The sequence below is a fragment of the Hirundo rustica genome, chromosome 29 (assembly GCF_015227805.2).
Source record: "Hirundo rustica isolate bHirRus1 chromosome 29, bHirRus1.pri.v3, whole genome shotgun sequence".
NCBI classification, from domain to species: Eukaryota; Metazoa; Chordata; class Aves; order Passeriformes; family Hirundinidae; genus Hirundo; species Hirundo rustica.
In genome coordinates this window covers 1,292,034-1,313,598 of record NC_053478.1, presented here as the reverse complement: position 1 = coordinate 1,313,598, position 21,565 = coordinate 1,292,034, and the positions used below count along the sequence as shown (strand labels likewise).

The following is a 21,565-nucleotide window of genomic DNA, read 5'->3' as shown; positions in this document are numbered from 1 at the left end:
GCCCTGGAGCTGGAATTAGCTCCATCCTCCTGCCCTGGGGCTGGAATTAGCTCCATCCCCCTGCCCCGGGGCTGGGATTAGCTCCATCCTCCTGTCCTGGGGCTGGAATTAGCTCCATCCTCCTGTCCTGGGGCTGGAATTAGCTCCATCCTCCTGCCCTGGGGCTGGAATTCGCTCCATCCTCCTGCCCCGGGGCTGGAATTAGCTCCATCCTCCTGCCCTGGGGCTGGAATTAGCTCCATCCTCCTGCCCTGGGGCTGGAATTAGCTCCATCCTCCTGCCCTGGGGCTGGAATTCGCTCCATCCTCCTGCCCTGGGGCTGGAATTAGCTTCATCCTCCTGCCCTGGGGCTGGAACTCTCTTCATCCTCCTGCCCTGGGGCTGGAATTAGCTCCATCCTCCTGCCCCGGGGCTGGAATTCGCTCCATCCTCCTGCCCCGGGGCTGGAATTCGCTCCATCCTCCTGCCCTGGGGCTGGAATTAGCTCCATCCTCCCGCCCCAGGGCTGGGGCTCACCGAGTTCGTGATCACAGCCTGGACCCTGGTGCTGCCCATTCCTCACGGATTCTCCTCCTTGTCCTGCAGTTTCATCTCCCTTTCAGTTTATTTATTTTTAATTTTTTTTCCAACAATAAATGTCACAATTGCTTCTCGGCTCCTGGGTTTCTAAATCCTTCCCCGTGCTGGCACCACTGGTCCCCATCCCCGTTTTCCAGTCAAGTGCTGATCTTGAGGGATCCTGACAGATTGGGAGGCTTTGGGGTCGACACCCTGGAAGCTGGCTCAGCTCCCTGCAGGGGATGCAGGAGGAAGGGTGTTCAGGAACGTTTGGGGGCTCTGGGAATGTTGGGGCGCAGGATGAAGGGGCTCTGGGAACATCAGAATGCCAGCGAAGGGGGCTCAGGGAATTTCTTGCACCCCCCAGCTCCCTGCTGCCCCCCACTCCGGGCCCAGGAGCACCCAGCACCCCACAGCCACGGGGATTTGGGGCTGGAGAGCTGCAGCTCCCAGTTTCCCTGGGAAATGGGGGTCGGGTTTGGACATCCCATTTTGCGATGTGCATCTCCAGTCGTGACACACCCCCCCCCAAAAAATATATATAATAAAAATAATCGGAGGCTTTTTTGTCGTGTTATAGCCTAGGGGCCGAGTCCGGCCAGCCCAGGCAGCGACGATTTGATCCCAAAAAAAAATTCCCAATCCAACCCCGCGGAGGCCGTGACTCAGCCGTGACGGGGGCGGGGGGCGGCGGCGGGGGTGGGGGGCCGGGCTGAGCTTCACCGAGCGATCCGAGGGGGGGTTCCGCCGGCTCCTGCCCCCCCATCCCAGCCTCTCCCCGCCACCCGCAGCCTCCGGAGCGGCTCCATCCCGGCAGCTCCATCTCGGGAACCCCGATCCCGCGGGAGCTCCTCTTGCGCATCCCGGGAGATCCATCGCGCCCCCCCAGCTGGGGCGAACCCCCCTCCCCGGCCGAGCCCCCCCGGTTGGCAGCGTGCCGTGGTTGATCCCTCCCTTCCCGGGGCTGCGCCGATGGATTCTCCCAGCGCTCCGTGTGCGCGGCGGAGGCTGCGGCGGTAGCGCCGCTCGGTACTCGGGAGCTGCTGTCGCGACGCGTCGCTGCCCGGAGCATCTTCTTCCCGTTTATCCCTTCCCCAGCATCCTTCCTCGCCGGAGAATCCCCACCTCGCCGGCTCCGGGAAGGAGCTGGAGCTGGAGCGAGGGCTGAGCCAGGTAAGGGGGAGAAAAAAAAACGGATTTACACCCCACAACCCCCCCCCGCTCCCCGCGGTTTTAATCGGCGCCCTTGGAGCCGCTGATGGATTCGGGGTTCGGCTTCCCCTTCCCACTCGCTGTGGCCATTTTGTCCTGGGGACAAAAAAAAAAAATTCTCCGGAGCCCGGCTCTGCCTTTGGATGTGCGCTTTTCGGGGGGCTCCTGTCATATCCCCCCCTCCCTCCCGCGCCGTCCTGTGCGGCCGCAGAGCAGCCGGAGGGGATCGGGAATTCGCCGCAGGGACGGGAGGAGGGAACCGGGGGGGTTTTTGGGGTAGGGGTGGCAGTGGAGGGGGTGTTGAGGGGTGACCTTGGACACGTGCGATTCCCAATTCTTCCCCCTTGTCGCCATGTTCCTGGCGTTCCGCAGGGAGGCTGGGGGCTGCGGGGAGGGAGGGGTGGGATGCAGACCCCCGGCGTGGGAATCCCGGAGGTTTTTTTGGGCTTGCGTCGATGCTCGGCTGCGCTCGGATGCGCGGCGGGAGGAGACGGATCCGGATCCCATAACCTTGTCCGGAGCTGTCCAACGCCACCACGGGGGCCGCAGGGCCAGCAGCGTGTCCGGCCCCAAGACGGGCGTTTTTGGGGATCTCCCCGGCTCCTGCATTTCGGGGGCTGTGGTCTGTGGGGTTTCCGCCTCTCTTGACCCCTGATCTCATCCAGCTCTGGCTCCTGGCGTCAGCTCGGCCGCTCGAGGCTCCCCGGCTCGTACCAGCCAGGCGGTGACCTTGCTCCCCAGCCCATCCTCTTCCTCACGGCGCACCCAGCCTCTCCCTGCTGCCCCATCCCTTCTCCCGGCCCCTCACACCGCTTGTGCAACGCCGGCCCCACATTTGGGAGCCTCCAAAGGGGAACTGCGAGCCTGGCCGGAGCAAAATGACCTTGGCCACGGATCGCAGCCTCGCAGGCCCGCGGGATGCCCGGGGAGGGGACTGGGGTCTCCCTCCAGCCGGGATTTTGCCATTTTATCCCGTAAAACCGCCTGCCCGGCTCTGCTCGGGAACGGGGGGTCCCTGCTGCGCCGCAGCCCCCCTCGCTGCAGGGGGATAAATTTGGCGTCGTCCCCTGCGCGCCCTGGGCAGGGGGGGACGCGTCGCCGGCCGCCTCCCTGTGCCCGCAGCCCCTTCCCGCCCGGCCAGTGATAAAAATAGCGTTTGGAGGGGGCCGCGACGGCCCCCGAGGGTGGAGAGGCAGAATCGGGCTTGGGGGGCTGCGCGTCCATCGCCGTCACGAGCTGAGCCGGGCTCTGCGCTGGCTGCGGGGACGCTGGGGTGGGGACAAGGAGATGCCACCCCCAGGGGGGTCGTGGTACCCCCAGGGGGGTCGTGGTACCCCCAGCACCCGGCTGGGTCAGAATCTGCCGGTCTCCCACGGTAAATCCCGCCCGGGAGCTCCCGCAGCCAGCGTGGCCTGGCACAGGCGGGTCGCTGTCACCCGAGGGGCTCTGCCAGACCTCGAGGCGCCCGCCCGGGGCACTGGCGGTGCTGGGAGGGTTTGGGGACATCCGTGCCTCTCAGAGGGTGATCCCCTCATCCTCCCTGTGGTGCCCAAAGAAATGGGGGGGGGGGCTTCAGTCCAGGCTCGCTGATGGCCTTGGTTTTTGGGGTGGCTCGCAGCCCTGGGGGGACGGGCTGGGGACGCTCAGGGTGTCAGCCGTGCCCCTGTTGTGCGCCCCAGCTCCTCCTGTCTTTTGGGATGAATGCAGAAGGGATGGATGCGGGGAGTTTGGGGGGGTCCCAGAGAACTGTGGGAGCTGGAGCCCCCCCAAGTGAGGGGAAGCGAGGCTGGCATGGAGCCAGTGTCGCCCCAGCCTGTCCCCACTGCGCCCCGTGGTGACACCGGCCGCTTCACCGGGGTGTGGCGGTCCCCAAACCCTCCCAAACCCTCCCGTCCCCACCCGAGACGGAGAAAAACTGCGAGGCGGAACCGCGGGGCCGCCACCACCCAACCTCAGCCCCGCTTGTGTCCGGACTTCCCAGGTCCGGGCCGGCATCCGGGGTCCTCCCACGCCCCGTTCCACGGATGGGTAGCTCCGTCACCCCTCTCCCCGCGCTCCGGGCCTGAGGGCGCAGCCCCCGAAGCAGAGACACCCCCTCGACCCCCCAGTCCCACCCCGCCGGCGCCATGGACGAGTCGTTCCGAGACCGGACCGCCTTCATCCGCGGCGCCAAGGACATCGCCAAGGAGGTGAAGAAACACGCGGCCAAGAAGGTGAGCCGGGGCATGGACCGAGTGCAGGACGAGTACACCCGGCGCTCCTACTCCCGCTTCGAGGAGGAGGAGGACGACGAAGACTACGCGCCCCAGGACGGCTACTACCGGGGCGGCGAGGGGGCCAACGAGGAGGAGGGGGTGTCCAGCGACGCCACCGAGGGCCACGACGAGGAGGACGAAATCTACGAGGGCGAGTACCAAGGGATCCCGCGGCAGGAGTCGCTGAAAGGCGGCGAGCGCCTGGGGGTCGCGGCGGCCGCCGGCGCTTTCGACGACGGCGAGGGGCAGCGGAGGAAGGACAGGGAGGAGCTGGCGCAGCAGTACGAGCTCATCCTGCAGGAATGTGGCCACGGCCGGTTCCAGTGGACCCTCTACTTTGTCCTGGGCTTGGCCCTCATGGCCGACGGCGTCGAGGTCTTCGTGGTGGGCTTCGTCCTGCCCAGCGCCGAGAAGGACATGTGCCTCTCCGACTCCAACAAGGGCATGCTGGGTGAGGACGAGGAGCGCGGGGGGCCCGGGGTTCGGGATGTGGGGGTGGCGGGCGGCGAAAAGTCACGGGATAGGGGAGGACAGGAGGGCCAGGGTGACGTGGAGGGGGATGTGGGGACGCAGAGAGGCGACGTGTGGGATGTAGGGGGACACGAGGACACGTGGGGGTGGAGAAGGACGTGGGGGGCTCAGGGAGGTGTAGGGGGTCACACATGTGGAGGAACAGGGGAAGAACTGGGAGGCCCTGAGGTATGGGGTGAAGGAAGGGATGTGGGGCCAAGGAGGGACGCAGGACCCCCTGGGCATAGAGCTCCCACCAACCTCCTCCCGGTGCCGCACCAGGGGGTGATTAGTGGATGCTAATCAGGTCTGGGGGGCTTTGTTCAATTGCTTCCCCTTCCTCTGTGATGGCTGCCAGAGCCTGACGCCCCTCCAAATCCCAGGGGGTCCCGGTGCCCCCCATCCCTGAGACCTTGGGACAGGGTGTAGGGGTCCTGGGGGCACATCTGCCCCCTCCTCGTGCCCCACAGCAGAGCAGGGGGACACCCCCCACCACCCGTTCAGGTGGGATTCTGTCCCCTCCCTCCAGCACCTCGAGGAGCAGGTCCCCCCCCAGTGCCGAGGATGCTCTCCCTCCCGCAGGTGACTCGGGCTGCAGGTCCCCGGGCGCCCCGGGACTGAGCTCGCTGTGTGTCCCCCTTCCCCAGGACTCATCGTCTACCTGGGCATGATGGTGGGCGCGTTCGTGTGGGGCGGGCTGGCCGACCGGCTGGGCCGAAGGCAGTGCCTCCTCATCTCCCTCTCCGTCAACAGCGTCTTCGCTTTCTTCTCCTCCTTCGTCCAGGGCTACGGCACCTTCCTCTTCTGCCGCCTGCTCTCGGGCGTGGGGTAAGGGGGGGTGCCCCAGCCGCCGAGGGACCCCCGGAGCAGGGGGCTGATCCCCCCCCTGCCGCGCTCAGCGGGGCGGAGGGGGCGATGCCAACTCCCTCCCCTCCGTCCCCAGCATCGGCGGCTCCATCCCCATCGTCTTCTCCTACTTCTCGGAGTTCCTGGCGCAGGAGAAGCGCGGGGAGCACCTGAGCTGGCTCTGCATGTTCTGGATGATCGGGGGCATCTACGCTTCGGCCATGGCCTGGGCCATCATCCCGCACTACGGTAGGAGCCCCGGGGCCGGCGGAGCGCGGGGGGCGCGCCGGGGCTCGGCCCCACCACCACCGTGTCCTGTCCCCGTCCAGGCTGGAGCTTCCAGATGGGCTCCGCGTACCAGTTCCACAGCTGGAGGGTCTTCGTGCTCGTCTGCGCCTTCCCCTCGGTCTTCGCCATCGGGGCGCTCACCACCATGCCCGAGAGCCCCCGCTTCTACCTTGAGGTGGGGGTCCGGGGGGAACCCGGGGTGTGGCAGGGAGGGACCCCCAGGTAGGGGAGGAGATGGGGGAAACCCAGGCAGGGACCCCCGGGGGTGGATGGGGGAGCCCCAGGTGGGGCTGGGGAGGGGTGGAACCGGGCAGGGACCCCCAGGTGAATGGGGTGTGACCCAGCCAGGGACCCCCAGAGGGGTGGGGGGACCCTGAGGAGGTGAGGAAGGTGGTGGAGGGGTCCCTGGGCGGGTGGTGGGACCCAGGAAGGGACCCCCGCTGATGGGGTGGTCGGGGTGTCCCAGGGTGACCTGTCCCTGCCCTCACAGAACGGGAAGCACGACGAGGCCTGGATGGTGCTGAAGCAGGTCCACGACACCAACATGAGGGCCAAGGGCCACCCCGAGAGGGTCTTCTCGGTAAGGACCCCCCCGCCCAGAGCCCTGGGGTCCCCAGCACCCCAAGCGAGGGTGGGGTGTCCTCCAGGAGCAGGGTGGGAATCGCCAGCTCCCGGAAAAGCACCAGGGGACGCAGCGCTGCTGTAACAGCTGGGGAAACCGAGGCACAAGGTGAGGCCCCGGCGCTTCCCAGTGTCCCCAGACTGTCCCGCCCGCAGGTGACACACATCAAGACCATCAAGCGGGAGGACGAGCTCATCGAGATCCAGTCGGACACCGGGACGTGGTACCGGCGCTGGCTGGTGCGATGCCTCAACCTGTCCCAGCAGGTGAGGCTGGAGCTGCCCAGGGGGTCCCCGCGCCCCCCGTGTGCCACTCACTGTCACCCTCCCATGTCCTGGTCGACCCATCCCACGCCCTTGTCCACCAGTCCCGAAACCTCCCCGTCCCTCCGCATCTGGAGCAACTTCCAGCAGTGCTTCGTTGCCGGAGTAACGGCGGGTGGACGCTGGATGATGATGGCGTGTGGTTCAAAAACCAGTGTCCTTCAGGTGCTGCAGGGCGGGAGCTGGATGGGGGATCGTGGATGGGAATGGGATGGGCATGGGATGGGATGGGATGGGATGGGATGGGATGGGATGGGATGGGATGGGATGGGACGGGATGGATGGGATGGGGCGCAATGAGATGGAACTGGGATATCATTGGGAACTGGTGCCACTGGGATATCACTGGGATGTCACTGAGATGTCACTGGGATGTCACTAGGAACTGATGCCACTGGGATAGCACTGGGATGTCACTGGGATGTCACTGGGATGTCACTGGGATAGCACTGGGATAGCACTGGGATAGCACTGGGATAGCACTGGGATAGCACTGGGATATCACTGGGAACTGGTGCCACTGGGATATCGCTGAGATATCACTGGGATATCACTAGGAACTGATGTCACTGGGATAGCACTGGGATGTCACTGAGATGTCACTGGGATAGCACTGGGATGTCACTGGGATGTCACTGGGATGTCACTGGGATAGCACTGGGATTGGTGCCGCTGGGATAGCACAGGCCGGCATCGGGAGCTCCGGGCCGGGAGCCCTGGCGCAGCCCCGGGAGCGCCGCGCGCCTGGCTCCCGCTCACCGCCGTCTCCGCAGCTACTACGGGCTCACCGTGTGGTTCCCGGACATGATCAAGCACCTGCAGAGCATCGAGTACGCGTCGCGCACCAAGCTCTTCACCCGCGAGAAGGTTCGGCACTTCACCTTCAACTTCACCCTGGAGAACCAAGTGCACCGTGGCGGGGAGTATTTCAACGACAAGTGAGTGAGGGGAGGCCGAGCCCGGCGTCGCTCAGCCCGGCGCTGCCCAGGGCAGATTTGGGGGGCATCTGGGGTCTCCCTCCCTCTCCCCCCCCGGCTCAGGTTCATCGGGCTGAAGATGAAGTCGGTGACGTTCGAGGACTCGCTCTTCGAGGAGTGTTACTTCGAGGACATCACTTCCAGCAACACCTTCTTCAAGAACTGCACCTTCATCTCCACCGTCTTCTACAACACGGGTGGGGATGGTGGGATCCCCGTGGGATGGATGGAGGGGTGGAGGGGTGGACGGATGGATGGATGGATGGATGGATGGAGGGATGGATGATGGAGGGATTGACGGATGGATGGATGGATGGATGGATGGAGGGATGGATGGACGGATGGACGGATGGAGGGAGGGATGGATGGATGGAGGGATGGATGGATGGATGGACGGATGGATGGAGGGAGGGATGGATGGATGGATGGATGGATGGAGGGAGGGATGGATGGAGGGAGGGATGGATGGAGGGAGGGATGGACGGATGGAGGGATGGATGGATGGATGGAGGGAGGGATGGATGGATGGATGGAGGGGTGGAGGGATGGACGGATGGATGGATGGAGGGGTGGAGGGATGGACGGATGGACGGATGGATGGATGGAGGGAGGGATGGACGGATGGACGGATGGAGGGAGGGATGGATGGATGGAGGGATGGAGGGATGGAGGGATGGAGGGATGGAGGGATGGATGGAGGGATGGATGGAGGGATGGACGGATGGATGGATGGAGGGGTGGAGGGATGGATGGAGGGAGGGATGGATGGATGGATGGAGGGGTGGAGGGATGGACGGATGGACGGATGGATGGATGGATGGAGGGAGGGATGGACGGATGGACGGATGGAGGGAGGGATGGATGGATGGAGGGATGGATGGATGGATGGAGGGATGGAGGGATGGAGGGATGGAGGGATGGATGGATGGATGGAGGGATGGATGGAGGGATGGACGGATGGATGGATGGAGGGGTGGAGGGATGGATGGAGGGAGGGATGGATGGAGGGACAGACGGACGGAGGGGGTGACCCACCAGGGTGGCCCCCAAGGTTTTGTTGGAGAGGGAGGTGAAGCCACCAGGTTGGAGGAGGGTCAGGAAAGTCCCGACAGCGGCATGATGGAATTGGGGTGGTAGAGGTAGTGTGACCCACCAGGGTGGTCTCCTAGAGGGTGGTGGAGCTCTGATTGACCCACCATGGAGGAGGTGTGATTTACCCACCATGATGGTGGAGCTGTGATTGACCCACCAAAGTGGTCCCCAAGAAGGTGGTGGAGGTGTGACTGACCCACCATGGAGGAAAGTGTGATTGACCCACCAGGGGTGGTCCCCAAGGGGGTGGTGGAGGTGTCACTGACCCACCGTGGTGGTGGAGCTGTGATTGACCTACCATGGTGGTGGAGGTGTGATTGACCCACCAAAGTGGTCCCCAAGGGGTTGGTGCAGGTGTGACTGACCCACCATGGTGGTCTCCAAGAGGGTGGTGGAGGTGTTGATTGACCCACCATGGTGATGGAGCTGTGATTGACCCACCAAAGTGGTGGAGGTGTGATTGACCCACCAAAGTGGTCCCCAAGGGGTTGGTGCAGGTGTGACTGACCCACCAGGGTGGTCTCCAAGAGGGTGGTGGAGGTGTTGATTGACCCACCATGGTGATGGAGCTGTGATTGACCCACCAAAGTGGTGCAGGTGTGACTGACCCACCAAAGTGGTCCCCAAGGGGTTGGTGCAGGTGTGACTGACCCACCGTGGTGGTGGAGCTGTGGTTGACCTACGATGGTGGTGGAGGTGTGACCGACCCACCAGGGTGGTCCCCAAGGGGTCGGTGGAGCTGTCACTGACCCCCCCGGGGCGCTGGAGGCCAGGTCGGGGGCCGCGCTGAGCCCACCGCCCGCTCTCCCACCCCGCCGCAGATCTCTTCGAGTACAAGTTCATCAACAGCCGGGTGGTGAACAGCACGTTCCTGCACAACAAGGAGGGCTGCCAGCTGGACTTCAGCGACGACAACAACGCCTACATGATCTACTTTGTCAGCTTCCTGGGCACCCTGGCCGTGCTCCCCGGGAACATCGTCTCGGCCCTGCTCATGGACAAGATCGGCCGCCTGCGCATGCTGGGTGGGCCACGGGCGGGGTGGTTGGGTTTGGGGGGGTCCTGGAGGGGTCAGGATTTTGATCTTCTTGTCCTTTTGCTGGGTTACTCCACCACCATCACTTTTTGGGGACCTTCCCGATCACCTCCATCTCTTGGGGACTTCCCCGTCCCTCCCCTTCTCCCTTTTCGGGACTGTCGCAGCTCCTGCCTCGGTTTCCCCGCGCTCTGACGCGCCCGTGTGTCCCCCGCAGCCGGCTCCAGCGTCATGTCCTGCGTCAGCTGCTTCTTCCTGTCCTTCGGGAACAGCGAGTCGGCCATGATCGCGCTGCTCTGCCTCTTCGGGGGGGTCAGCATCGCCTCCTGGAACGCGCTCGACGTGCTCACCGTGGAGCTGTACCCCTCGGACAAGAGGTGGGCGCCGGCAACGGGGGGTTTGGGGTGCAGGGTGGGAGGTTTTGGGGTGCCGGGTGGGAGGTTTTGGGGTGCCGGGTGGGAGGTTTTGGGTGCTAAGGGCAATATTTTGGGTGCCAGGAGCAATATTTTGGGGGTCAGGTGGGAGGTTTTGGGCGCTGGGTGGGAGGTTTTGGGTGCCAGGTGGGAGGTTTTGGGTGCCAGAAGCGATATTTTGGGTGTCAGTTGGGAGGTTTTGGGTGCCAGGAGCAATATTTTGGGTGCCAGGTGTAGAGATTTTGGGTGCCGGGTGGGAGGATTTAGGGGCTGGGTGCCAGGGTTGTGGAGGTTTTTGGGTGCCAGGTGGGAGGTTTTGGGTGCTAAGGGCAATATTTTGGGTGCCAGGGGGAGGTTTTGGGTGTCGTGGGAGGTTTTGGGTGCCAGGAGCAATATTTTGGGGGTCAGGTGGGAGGTTTTGGGCGCTGGGTGGGAGGTTTTGGGTGCCAGGTGGGAGAGTTTGGGTGCCAGGAGCAGTATTTTGGGTGCCAGGGTTGGAGGTTTTTGGGTGCCAGGAGCAGTATTTTGGGTGCCAGGTGTGGAGGTTGGGAGGATTTAGGGGCTGGGAGCCAGGGGTGTGGAGGTTTTTGGGTGTCAGGTGGGAGGTTTTTGGGTCCCAGGAGCAACATTTTGGGTGTCATGTGGAAGGTTTTGGGTGCTGGGAGCAATACTTTGGGTACCAGGGGGAGGTTTTGGGAGTCAGGAGCAATATTCGGGTGCCAGGTGGAAGGTTTTGGGTGCCGGGATCAATACTTTGGGTGCCAGGAGCAATATTTTGGGCTCCATGTGGAAGGTTTTGGGTGCCGGGAGCGATATTTTGGGTACCAGGGGGAGGTTTTGGGGATCAGGTGAGAGGTTTTGGGCACTGGGTGGGAGGTTTTGGGCACTGGGTGGGAGGTTTTGGGTGCCAGGGGGAGGTTTTGGGTGCCAGCAGCGATATTTTGGGTGCCAGCTGGGACAGTTTGTGTTCTGGGTGACGCCTGTGGACTCCCGGGTGGGAAATTCCGGACGCTGCCCGCCAGGCCTGAGGCACCACCCGCTGCCTGCAGGTCCTGGGGGTGCCGGGTGCCAGCTGTGGGTCACCAGCTGCTGGGTGCCCGCTCCCCTGCCAGCCCTGCCTGCCGGGGTGCTCATTTCGGGCAGCCGGATGCCCATTTAAAGGTCCCCAGTCCCCATTTCGCCCATTCCGCGCCTCCAGCCGCCCGTTTCGGGGGGCACCACCAGCCCCTTTGCCGGGTGCCCACCCCCTCCCTTTTTGGGGGTACCCAACCCTCTCCGCCCTCCCCAGGACGACGGCGTTCGGGTTCCTGAACGCCCTGTGCAAGTTGGCGGCCGTGCTGGGCATCAGCATCTTCACGTCCTTCGTGGGCATCACCAAGGCCGTGCCCATCCTCTTCGCCTCGGCCGCGCTGGCCCTCGGCAGCTCGCTGGCCCTCAAACTGCCCGAGACACGGGGGCAGGTCCTGCAGTGATCGGGGGGTGCTGGGGGAGAGGGACCCGACCCCCCCCAAACCCCTCCCCAAAAATCCAGCGTTCTCCCGCCCCTCCCTCCCCGTGCCCCCCCCCCCGGGATTAGTCGCGTTAGACACTGTGAAACGTCTTCTTGGAGCATTTGGGATCTTTTTCATTTGCACTTGGAACCCTCTCCTTTCCCCTTCCAGGCCTTCCTCTGTACCCCCAAAACCTCTCCGAGGCCTCAAACCCCTCCCCGGTCCCCAAAATTCATCCCTGAACCCCCCCCTTAGCTCGCCCCCCGATTTCTTTTCTTGGTGTCGCCCCCCCCCTCCTCCCTCCATGTGAGTTGCTGCTCATTCCTGGGGGCTGTGGGACCGGATTTTGGGGGGCCCTGGCATCGAGGGGGGGGGTGTGACCCAAGCCCTCTGAACCCCCTTATCTCTGTGCGTCCCCCAAATCCCTGCCGAGCCGAGGAGGAGGAGGATGAAGTCGTGTCCACGCCCCGTGCCTCAGTTTCCCCATCCCTATAGAGGGCACCCAGCAGAGTCCCCTGAACCCCCACGGATTTTGGGGGGGTGTGGATTTTGGGGTGCCTCAGGAGGGCACAGGACAGCTGGGGGTGCAGAATCCCCTGAGAATTTTAGGGTGCCCCCCCCCCCCCTTAAAGCACACGCCCCGCTGCCCCCAGGAGGACCCCACTTTTGGGTGCCCGAATTTCAGGGTGCAAAGCACAGCTCCCCCCTCCTCCACAGCCCCAGCCCTTGGTCTCATTTGGGGCGCAGCAGCCGGGGGGGGGGGACACCCCCAAAACTGCCAGTTAGTGATTTTTAACCGATTTTTAAAGGATTTCCCCAATTAGAGGGAGGCTGGTGTGGGTGACGGGGGGGGGGGGGTTCACCCTCTTTTCCTCCTCCCAGCCCCTTTTTCCCCCCCCCTAATTCCCACGTCCCCTTTTCACCCCCCCACCACAACATTCCCCCCTTTTACCTCCCCCGAGCCCAAAAACCACCAGCGGTTTGCGAAGCACAAACAGCCCCTAAACCCCCCACCGCCCCCCCCCCAAAAAAAAAATAGGAAAAAAAAATCGGGGTACAAGGGGTTCCCCAGTGCTGTGCCCTCCTCTAAAGAAATTGGGGTTCAGGGGGCTCAAAACCTGCGATTTTGGGGAGGGTTCCCCCATGTTCTGCCCCCCAAGTTGATGAGGGTTGGGCAGGGTGGGTCAGAGCCCCCCCAGGGCAGCCCCCTCCCATTCCAAGCAGCCCCCGTGTGCTTTGTCCCCTCCTTGGTGTAGCTGGTCCTTTTGGGGGGGGGGGGTCCCCCCACTCCGGGCCCCCCCCCACCCCTGTAGCTCTGTCGTGCCGTGCTGTAGTTTCAGGTGTTTGTAAATTAATTAAAACGGAAAAAAAAAGAAAAAAAAGAAAAAAAAAAAAAAAAAAATCCCCCCAAAAAAGCACAAAACTACCCCAAAATCCCCCCACCCCACCAAAGGTTCTCCAGACTCAGCCCCTTCCCCTCGTTAGAACACGTTTATTTAAATGGATTCGGACATTAAATGGGGGAGGGACGCCCCCAAAAATCCCCCCTACACAGGCTGGGGGTGCTGGAGGGTCTGGGGGTGCTGTGGGGGTGCAGGGGGGGGGTGGTGGGCGTCACCCCCATTCCTTTTACCCCCTCCCACCTCCACGCTCCTGACACCGGGGTTGGGGGGGGGGGGGGTCCCGGGAGCTCGGCGTTGTTTTGGGGGTGCTCCTGGCGCTCTCACTGCCGCCCTTCCTCCTCCTCCTCCTCCTCCTCCTCCTTCCCTCGGCGTTTGTCCCTCTTGGAGCCCCCCAGGCAAGGGGGCGCGGGGGGGGCGCGGGGGTCTCGCTGCCACTGCTGGGGGGTGCGGGCGGTGACCTGCAGGGCGTGCAGGGGTCCGGCCAGCTCCTCCCGCAGCGCCTCGTGAACCAGGCGGTGCCGCTGGAGCAGGGGGAGCCCCGAGAAGCTCTCGCTCACCACCAGCACCCCGAAATGAGTCTCGGCGCCGGGGGGCACCCCGTGACGGGGGGAGTCGTCCCGAACCTCCAGGTGCGTGGGCTGCAGCGCCGCCGTCAGCTTGGCGCGGATGGCGCGGGCCAGGGGTCCCCCCGCGCCCCCCATGGCCCCGCCGGCGGCCGCCAGGAGGGGACCCCGCATTGGAGAAGGGCTGAAAAGAAATTAGGGGATTTATTTGGGGGGCTGCAAAGAGAAAAGGTTTCTCCCCAGTCCCCCCACAGCTGCCAGGAGGGGACCCTGCATCGGAGAATGGCTGAAAAGAGATGGGGGGATGATTTATTTGGGGGGCTGCAGAGAGAAAAGGTTCCTCCCCAATCCCCCTGCAGCCACCAGGAGGGGACCCCACATCGGAGAAGGGCTGAAAAGAGATGGGGGGATTTATTTGGGGGGCTGCAGAGAGAAAGGCCTCACCCCTATCCCCCCATGGCCGCCAGGAGAGGATCCAGCACGGGGGACAGGATTTAGAGGATGTTTCGGGGAGCTGGAAGGGAGAAGAGGCTCGAGGGGAGTGGAGGGGACAGGGGTTGAGGGTCTCAGGTGGAATTTGGGGATGGCGGGAGGGGGCGGCACACGGAGGGGGGAGATGGGGAGGGGGCTCTGCCGCTGGTATTGGGGGCACGGAGAGTCTGGGGAGCCCTGCGGGAACAGAGCGGGGTATCCCGGGAATGGCAGAGGGGATATATCCTGGGAATGACAGAGGGGATATATCCCGGGAATGGCAGAGGGGATATCCCCGGAATGGCAGAGGGGATATCCCGGGAATGGCAGAGGGGATGTCCCGGGAATGGCAGAGGGGATATCCCGGGAATGGCAGAGGGGATATCCCGGGAATGACACAGGGGATATCCCGGGAATGGCACAGGGGATATCCCGGGAATGCAGAGGGGATATCCCGGGAATGGCAGAGGGGATATCCCGGGAATGGCAGAGGGGACATCCCGGGAATGGCAGAGGGGACATCCCGGGAATGGCAGAGAGGATATCCCGGGAAGCCTTCACGCTCGGACCGGAGTCTCCGAGCAGCAGAGAAAGGCCTGACCCGCCCTCAGCCCTCCCCAAGCCGGGGCCGCGCCCAGAGCCCCCAACCCCGGGCGGGTGCCCCCGATCCCCCCACAGGACTCCCCCGGGAGCACCAGAGGCTCCCGTGGCCGCCGGTTCCCCTCGGGCCCGGCCCCGGTTCCCCTCGGGCCCGGCGCCGGTTCCCCTCGGGCCCGGCCCCGCTCTCACCGCCCGCTCCGGTCACACCGCCCGGGATCGCCCCGCCGCCGTCACGTGACACCGCCCGACCAATCACCGCGGGCTGTGTGGGACACGCCCCCTACGCACCGACACCACGCCCCTCGGCATCGGCCACGCCCATTTTCCCTTTTATGGCGTTGTGGGCGTGGCCTGGGATGCGTGGGCGTGGCCGTGTGGGCCCTGGGGACACGGGGGACACATGGAGGGACAAGGGGGACACACGGGGACACACGGCAGAACATGGGGACACGCGGGGACACACAGGGACACATGGGGCACATGGGGACACATGGGCGACACGGGGGGACACATGGGGGACAAACAGGGGACACACAGGGACACACAGGGACACACGGGGGGACACAGGGACACACAGGGACACACAGGGACACACAGGGACACACAGGGGGACACACGGGGGGACACAGGGACACACAGGGACACACGGGGGGACACACAGGGACACACGGGGGTACATGGGGGGACACACAGGGACACACGGGGGAACTCGGGGGGACAAGGGGGACACACAGGGACACACGGGGACACACGGGGGGACAAGGGGGACACACAGGGACACACGGGGACACACGGGGGGACAAGGAGGACACACAGGGACACATGGGGGGACAAGGGGGACACACAGGGACACACGGGGACACACGGGGGGACAAGGGGGACACACAGGGACACACAGGGGGACACGGGGGGACACACAGGGGGACGGCTGGTGGCCGAGCCCCCCGTGGCACCCATTGCCCAGCGTGGCAGCCCTGCGACCTCTTGGGGGTCTCTGCGCAGGGCTCTGCGGTGTCCGGCTCCTCCTGCTCCCGGGGGTTTTTTAGCCCCCAGCTGCCCGGCCCCAGAGCGGGTGCTCGGGATGGGATTTATCCACGAGCCAGTGCGCTGGGAGCGGCCCAGAGCGGTGGGATTTGGGTTGGACCTTTGAGCCAGGTGGTTCCTTGTCTGCCCCTCTCAATGTCTGGGGCTCTGCAGGACCTCCCAGGGACCTCCGGGACCTCTCTAAGGGACCTCCAGGACCTCCCAGGGACCCCCAGGACCTCTCTAAGGGACCTCCAGGACCACTCAGGGCCCGCCAGGACCTCCCAGGGACCCCCAGGACCTCCAGGTTCTCCAAAAGAGGGAGAGGGAAAGCTCTGGAATGGAGAATCCCAGAGGAGGAGCATCACTGGACACCTCTCTCCTCTCCACCTGTTTTGCCACCTCTCTGCTGGCGGAGGCAGGAGGGGAGTGCTCACTCTCGGGCGCCGGTGGAACAGGAGCATGCCCGGGCTCTCCAGCAGCACTTTGCATTCCCAAACTGCTCCTTCCAGAGCCTGGAGAAACCTCAGGATGGGGCAGCTCTGAGGGACTCCGTGCCCCGGCCCTCCCTGCCTCCTCCCTTCCCCTCCCCACTGGAATTCGCCTTTTGGGATCAAAAAAAAAAAATCCTGCCGGCTATTTTTAAAGCGCCGCCAGAGCCCACTCAGCTCCCGCTCCCGGTGACAGATCCGGCTGTCAGAATCCTCAGCTGTTTTTCTGCTCCCTCCGCTCCGAGGCCGGGTGGAGACAGCCGGGATTCCCTCCTCATTCTCACCCGGAGCCAGACCCAGGCCGGGGACCAGGAATTTCCCCTGGAGGGTCTGGGGGAATTTGGTGTCCGTCACTTCCCGGGGGTAAGTGGAGTGCTGGGATCCTTGGCAGAGGTGTGGGGACGGAGGGATGGGATTTATGCTAAGCATGGCACGGCAGGAAGAATCCGTTGGGATTGATTGTGCGCCTGGCTCATCCTGGAAAGAAGAGGGATCCACTCTCCCAGCTCTCTGGCAAATTCTGCTTTTCCCCAAATACTTCTCTTCCCACCCCAGTCCCAGTGCTGTGGCTCTTCTGGGATCAGGTGGATGTTAGGCTTTGCTCCCTGCAGGGGAAAACAGCAGGGGCTCGGTTTAGGAGGCAGAAATCTTTCCTGAGTATGCCCCCAAAGGGATTTGGGGGTGCTGGAACACCGCGGGACCAAATCCCACCCCTGTCCCCCTCCACGGCCTCTGGAACGGACCCGAAAAATCCTGGTGTGGGCATTCCTGAGCATTCCTGCAGGGAGCAGGGGCTGGCTGCAGCCGCGCCGGTGGAATTTCAGGAGCGCAGCCAGCGTGGTCCGGCAGGCATCGAGCCCTGGGGATGGCCACCGATCCCTGGGGATGGCCACTGATCCCTGGGGATGGCCACTGATCCCTGGGGATGGCCACTGATCCCTGGGGACATTGGCCACCGATCCCTGGGGATGGCCACCGATCCCTGGGGATGGCCACTGATCCCTGGGGATGGCCACCGATCCCTGGGGATGGCCACTGATCCCTGAGGATGGCCACTGATCCCTGGGGATGGCCACTGATCCCTGGGGACATTGGCCACTGATCCCTGGGGATGGCAACCGATCCCTGGGGATGGCCACTGATCCCTGGGGACATTGGCCATCGATCCCTGGGGACATTGCCACTGATCCCTGGGGACGCTGGCCATCGATCCCTGGGGATGGCCACTGATCCCTGGGGATGGCCACCGATCCCTGGGGATGGCCACTGATCCCTGGGGACATTGGCCACCGATCCCTGGGGACATCGGCCAACTTCGGCCCATCCCATGTTTGTGTGCTGTGCCCCGGGGAGGAGAGGCTGCGAGAGAAAATTCTGGAAAATTATTCCCTGTCAGGAAACATCCAACATTCCCTGTTGGACGCAGGGAAAAGCACGGTGCTTTTTTGCACTCCTGGGCGGGGGGCTGCAGGCAGGGGGTACCCAAGGAGGGAAAACCCCCGGAGCCCCAGGGAACGCTCCCATGGGTGTGGTGACCCCACAGCCAGCGAGGTTTGGGGGACCCCCAGCTCCTCCTGGAGCTCCTGCGCCCCACCTTCTCCGCACTCCGGCTGTTGTTCCCGGCTGGATCAGAGCCCAGCTAAATTTAGGAGGATCGATTTCAACCCCCGCCCGTGCCCCGCAGGGGAAAGGACGGAGCAAAGGTGGCCGGGGACGAGGAGCCGAGAGGGGCTCCGCTGCCCGGCCCCGGGCTGGGCTTGTGGAACCGCGGATTTTATCGGGCCGTGAGGCCATGGAGGAGCCCAGGGAGGCCGGAATTTTCCTGGGTGGCCCCACGGGTCTCCCTGGCTGTCACCTGTGACAAGGACGCCCATGTGTCCCGCAGGGAAGGAGCTCCCAGCGCTGGGAGCCGGATCCTTTCCTGAGGAGGCTGACACAGGTGAGTGGGGCGGAGGGAGAGCAGGGACGAGGGTCCGAGGGCATCGCTGGCACCCCGGGGATGCTTCAGGCTCCGATCCCACCCAAAGTGAGGGAGGAGTGAAATGCTCAGCTGCGAGGAAACAGCTCAAGCGGCACCAGGGGAGGCTGAGGTTGGATATCAGGGGAAATTTCCTCATGGAAAGGGGGTGGCCAGGCCCTGGCACCGGCTGCTCGGGGCAGCGGTGGGGTCAGACCCCCGGAAGGCTCCAAAGCCGTGCCAACGTGCCACTCGGTGGCCGTGGAAGCGCTGGGCCGGACTCGCTGCTGGCTCCTGCTCCTGCCTGCCGGTCCCTCTCCAACCCCGCCTCTGCTTCCAGGGGAGCTGCGGAATGAAGCTGGGAGCCGCCGGTGGGTGAGAGACCCCCCAGGCTCCGCATGGATGGGAATGGGGAGAGCCACCCACGGCAGGAGCCCAGGGCAGCCGGAAAACTCCGGCCTCTTCCTCCGAGCCTTCCTGCTCCTTCTCCTCTGCAGGCACGGTAAGAGTTGTTCCCCTGTGAAAACCAGGAGAAAAACGCTTCCAGGAAGGATGTCCGTGAGAACCCAGAGCAGGCCGGATGGCGGGAGGCGGCCGGGGCGGGCGGGGAGAGGAGGGTCTGCCCTTCCCCACCCCATCCCTTCTCCCAGGGAGCCGTCCTGTCTCTCCCAGTCTCTTCCCAGTGCAAGATCCTCCGCTGCAACTCGGAGTACGTGGCGGCCACGCTGCACCTGCGGGGCCCCGAGCGCGGGGCCGGCTTCTGCACGGCGCTGCGCTCCTACTCCCTGTGCACCCGCCGCACCGCCCGCACCTGCCGCGGGGACCTGGCCTTCCACTCGGCCGTGCACGGCATCGAGGACCTCATGATCCAGCACAACTGCTCCAAGGAAGGGCCCACGGCCCCGCCGCGGCCCCGGCCCCCGGCGCCCGGCGCCCGCGGCTTCGAGTCGCTCGACGTCTGCGACTACGAGCGGAGCTTCCTCTACAAGCACGGCCGCCCGCCCGCGTTCCGGCACTGCGCCGCCTTCGGGGACCCCCACATCCGCACCTTCCACGACGACTTCCACACGTGCCGCGTGGAGGGCTCCTGGCCGCTCCTGGACAACGATTTCCTGTTTGTGCAGGCCACCAGCTCGCCGGTGGCCGAGGGGTCCAACGCCACCGTCACCAGCAAGGTGAGGTGAGCGCGCAGGTCGATAATCCAGAGGCAGGGCGCTTCCCAAAATCCTCGGAAACGCTTCAGGCTTCGAGGGGGGGTGAGAAAGGAGGGATGGTGAAGGTTCTTTAGGGGGGACCCTCGAACGCTCCTGGTGCTGTCAGGTGACTGTGGGGTCCATGGGGTACCTGAGGGGAATTTTGTGTCCATGGGGTACTTGGGGGGAATCTTGTGGTCCATGGGGTACCTGAAGGAATCTTGTGGTCCATGGAGTACCTGGGGGGAATTTTGTGGTTCATGGGGTACCTGGGGGGAATTTTGTGGTCCATGGAGTACCTGGGGGGAACTCTGTGGGCCATGGGGTACCTGGGGGGAATTTTGTGGTCCATGGGGTACCTGGGGGGAATTTTGTGGTCCATGGGGTACCTGGGGGGGAATCTTGTGGTCCATGGGGTACCTGGGGGAAATTTTGTGGTCCATGGGGTACCTGAAGGAATCTTGTGGTCCATGGAGTACCTGGGGGGAATTTTGTGGTTCATGGGGTACCTGGGAGGGAATCTTGTGGTCCATGGGATACCTGAAGGAATCTTGCTGGGCTTGGCTCCACCTGAGTTTTCCATCGCTTAAATGGCGGTAAAAGAAAGAAGGAAAGATCGTTGTTATCCCGAAAGAACCGTGCTCTGAGGAGGGATAGGCGGGGTGGGACCTGCATCCTGGGGTACCCCGAGCCCCTGGGACGGGCACGCCACGCTCGCCTCCCTCCCGTCCCGCCGCCCACAGCTGACCATCATCTTCAAGAACATGAAGGAATGCATCGACCAGAAGGTCTACCAGGCCGAGCTGGACAACGTCCCGGCCGCCTTCCAGGACGGCTCCGTCAACGGGGGAGCGCGCCCGGGCGGCGGCAGCCTGGCCATCCTCGAGCGCAGCCCCGGCCGGCACGTGGAGATCCGCGCCCGCTACATCGGCACCACCATCGCCGTGCGCCAGGCCGGCCGCCAGCTCTCCTTCTCCATCCGCGCCGCCGAGGAGGTGGCCGGGGCTTTCAGCGAGGAGCAGGACCTGCAGCTGTGCGTGGGAGGGTGCCCCCGCGGCCAGCGCATCTCCCGCAGCCCCCGCGGGCGCGGCCGCGTCCCCGCCGAGACGGCGCGAGCGCTCTGCCGGGAGATGCTGCCCGTGGAGGACGTCTACTTCCAGTCGTGCGTCTTCGACGTGGTCACCTCGGGCGACGCCAACTTCACCATGGCGGCTCACGGGGCGCTGGAGGACGCCCGGCTCTTCCTGAGCGACGCTGAGAAGCTTCACATCTTCCAAGCCGGGAGGGGTTCCCCGCTGGCCTCTCCCTGCTCCCTCCTCCTCCTCTTCCTCCTCCCCTGTGGATTTTGGGTCGTTTCGTTGCACTTTTAACCCCGGAGAGCCGCCGGCTCTGAGATGCAGCCAGGAGTTTCCTCGCCTTGAAGGAGGAGTCGCCGCAGCCACGAGGAATCACAGACCCAGGGGAGGGGAGAGATGAATCCCTGGTTTGCACCCATGGGTCTCGCATGGATGCAGCTGCTCCCAGCTCCTCTCCTGAGGGCAGATCCCAACTTTTCCGGTCCATTCTGACCTGTTCCTTTTCCCCCTAAGGATGTGGCATTGCAGTGCATCGAGGAAAAATAAACCCCCTCGGGTTAGAACCCCCCTCTGTCCCTCAAAGCCTTTCCATAACTCACTTCCCACTTTTCTCCCGGCAGAATTCCACTCAGGAACCCTACAGACCCAGGAATAATGATCTCAAAGCCCAATTTTTAGCAGTAAAAAAATTGTGGTTTTTATGGATTTGGGGACCCTTCACTCAGCTGTTCCCAAAGCAGAGTGAGGCCACCGATGGCTCTGGGCAGCTTTGTGACCAAGAGGGAGATTTTGAGTAGAAATCATCGGGTTTTGTCCACACTCTCCTCTTCCAGCATAAATAACAGGCGGATCTCCAGCAGCGGGAGCTGTGGAGCTTCAGACCTATATCCAAGGCCGCCGTTGCTATTTTTCCTTGTTTTCTTGGCACCTGTTGTGGACTCGGTTTAGCTGGGTCCGGACTTGGGATTGGCGTCGGGTTTCAGGGAGGACAAAACACCCCTCGGGGATTCTCTCCCTCGGGCCCAGGTTCTCTGTGGCTTCTCAAATCCCAGCCAAACCAGAGCTTTCGCTGGGAAAACAGAATTCCTGACGGCAAAGGGCCGGCCGGGCACAGAGACGGGCAGGGCAGAACTGCGGAGGGGAGGGGAAATTTCACGTATTTCGGA

General features: G+C 64.0%; 3 protein-coding genes across 3 annotated transcripts; 2 read left to right on the top strand and 1 right to left on the bottom strand.

The window, feature by feature from the left end:
* Positions 1-1,307: 1,307 nt before the first annotated feature.
* Positions 1,308-11,648, top strand: SV2A (synaptic vesicle glycoprotein 2A). Its single transcript, XM_058423768.1, has 12 exons — positions 1,308-1,731; positions 3,752-4,476; positions 5,183-5,363; positions 5,479-5,630; positions 5,711-5,844; positions 6,160-6,249; positions 6,447-6,557; positions 7,329-7,552; positions 7,655-7,788; positions 9,505-9,708; positions 9,937-10,096; positions 11,421-11,648. Exons 2-12 carry the CDS (start codon positions 3,897-3,899, stop codon positions 11,602-11,604), a joined length of 2,154 nt encoding a protein of 717 aa, XP_058279751.1. The 5' UTR covers positions 1,308-1,731; positions 3,752-3,896; the 3' UTR covers positions 11,605-11,648.
* Positions 11,649-13,113: 1,465 nt separating this feature from the next.
* Positions 13,114-14,929, bottom strand: BOLA1 (bolA family member 1). The gene is made up of 2 exons (XM_040088171.2): positions 14,849-14,929; positions 13,114-13,772 (listed from the first exon to the last, which is right to left on the bottom strand). Exon 2 carries the CDS (start codon positions 13,760-13,762, stop codon positions 13,346-13,348), a length of 417 nt encoding a protein of 138 aa, XP_039944105.1. The 5' UTR covers positions 13,763-13,772; positions 14,849-14,929; the 3' UTR covers positions 13,114-13,345.
* Positions 14,930-17,858: 2,929 nt separating this feature from the next.
* Positions 17,859-21,104, top strand: HJV (hemojuvelin BMP co-receptor). Its single transcript, XM_040088130.2, has 4 exons — positions 17,859-18,112; positions 18,471-18,632; positions 18,803-19,305; positions 20,067-21,104. Exons 1-4 carry the CDS (start codon positions 18,046-18,048, stop codon positions 20,691-20,693), a joined length of 1,359 nt encoding a protein of 452 aa, XP_039944064.1. The 5' UTR covers positions 17,859-18,045; the 3' UTR covers positions 20,694-21,104.
* Positions 21,105-21,565: the final 461 nt, after the last annotated feature.

What these genes read in the sequence shown, in the direction of transcription:
- SV2A (XM_058423768.1), top strand. Translation starts at nt 3,897, where the DNA reads ATGGACGAGTCGTTCCGAGACCGGACCGCCTTCATCCGCGGCGCCAAG. An exon ending in GGCCATCATCCCGCACTACG is followed by an intron (nt 5,631 to 5,710) that starts GTAGGAGCCCCG and finishes GTCCCCGTCCAG; the next exon opens with GCTGGAGCTTCCAGATGGGC. An exon ending in CGGCCGCCTGCGCATGCTGG is followed by an intron (nt 9,709 to 9,936) that starts GTGGGCCACGGG and finishes TGTCCCCCGCAG; the next exon opens with CCGGCTCCAGCGTCATGTCC.
- BOLA1 (XM_040088171.2), bottom strand. Translation starts at nt 13,762, where the DNA reads ATGCGGGGTCCCCTCCTGGCGGCCGCCGGCGGGGCCATGGGGGGCGCG.
- HJV (XM_040088130.2), top strand. Translation starts at nt 18,046, where the DNA reads ATGTGTCCCGCAGGGAAGGAGCTCCCAGCGCTGGGAGCCGGATCCTTT. An exon ending in CCTTCTCCTCTGCAGGCACG is followed by an intron (nt 18,633 to 18,802) that starts GTAAGAGTTGTT and finishes TGTCTCTCCCAG; the next exon opens with TCTCTTCCCAGTGCAAGATC. An exon ending in ACGCCACCGTCACCAGCAAG is followed by an intron (nt 19,306 to 20,066) that starts GTGAGGTGAGCG and finishes CGCCGCCCACAG; the next exon opens with CTGACCATCATCTTCAAGAA.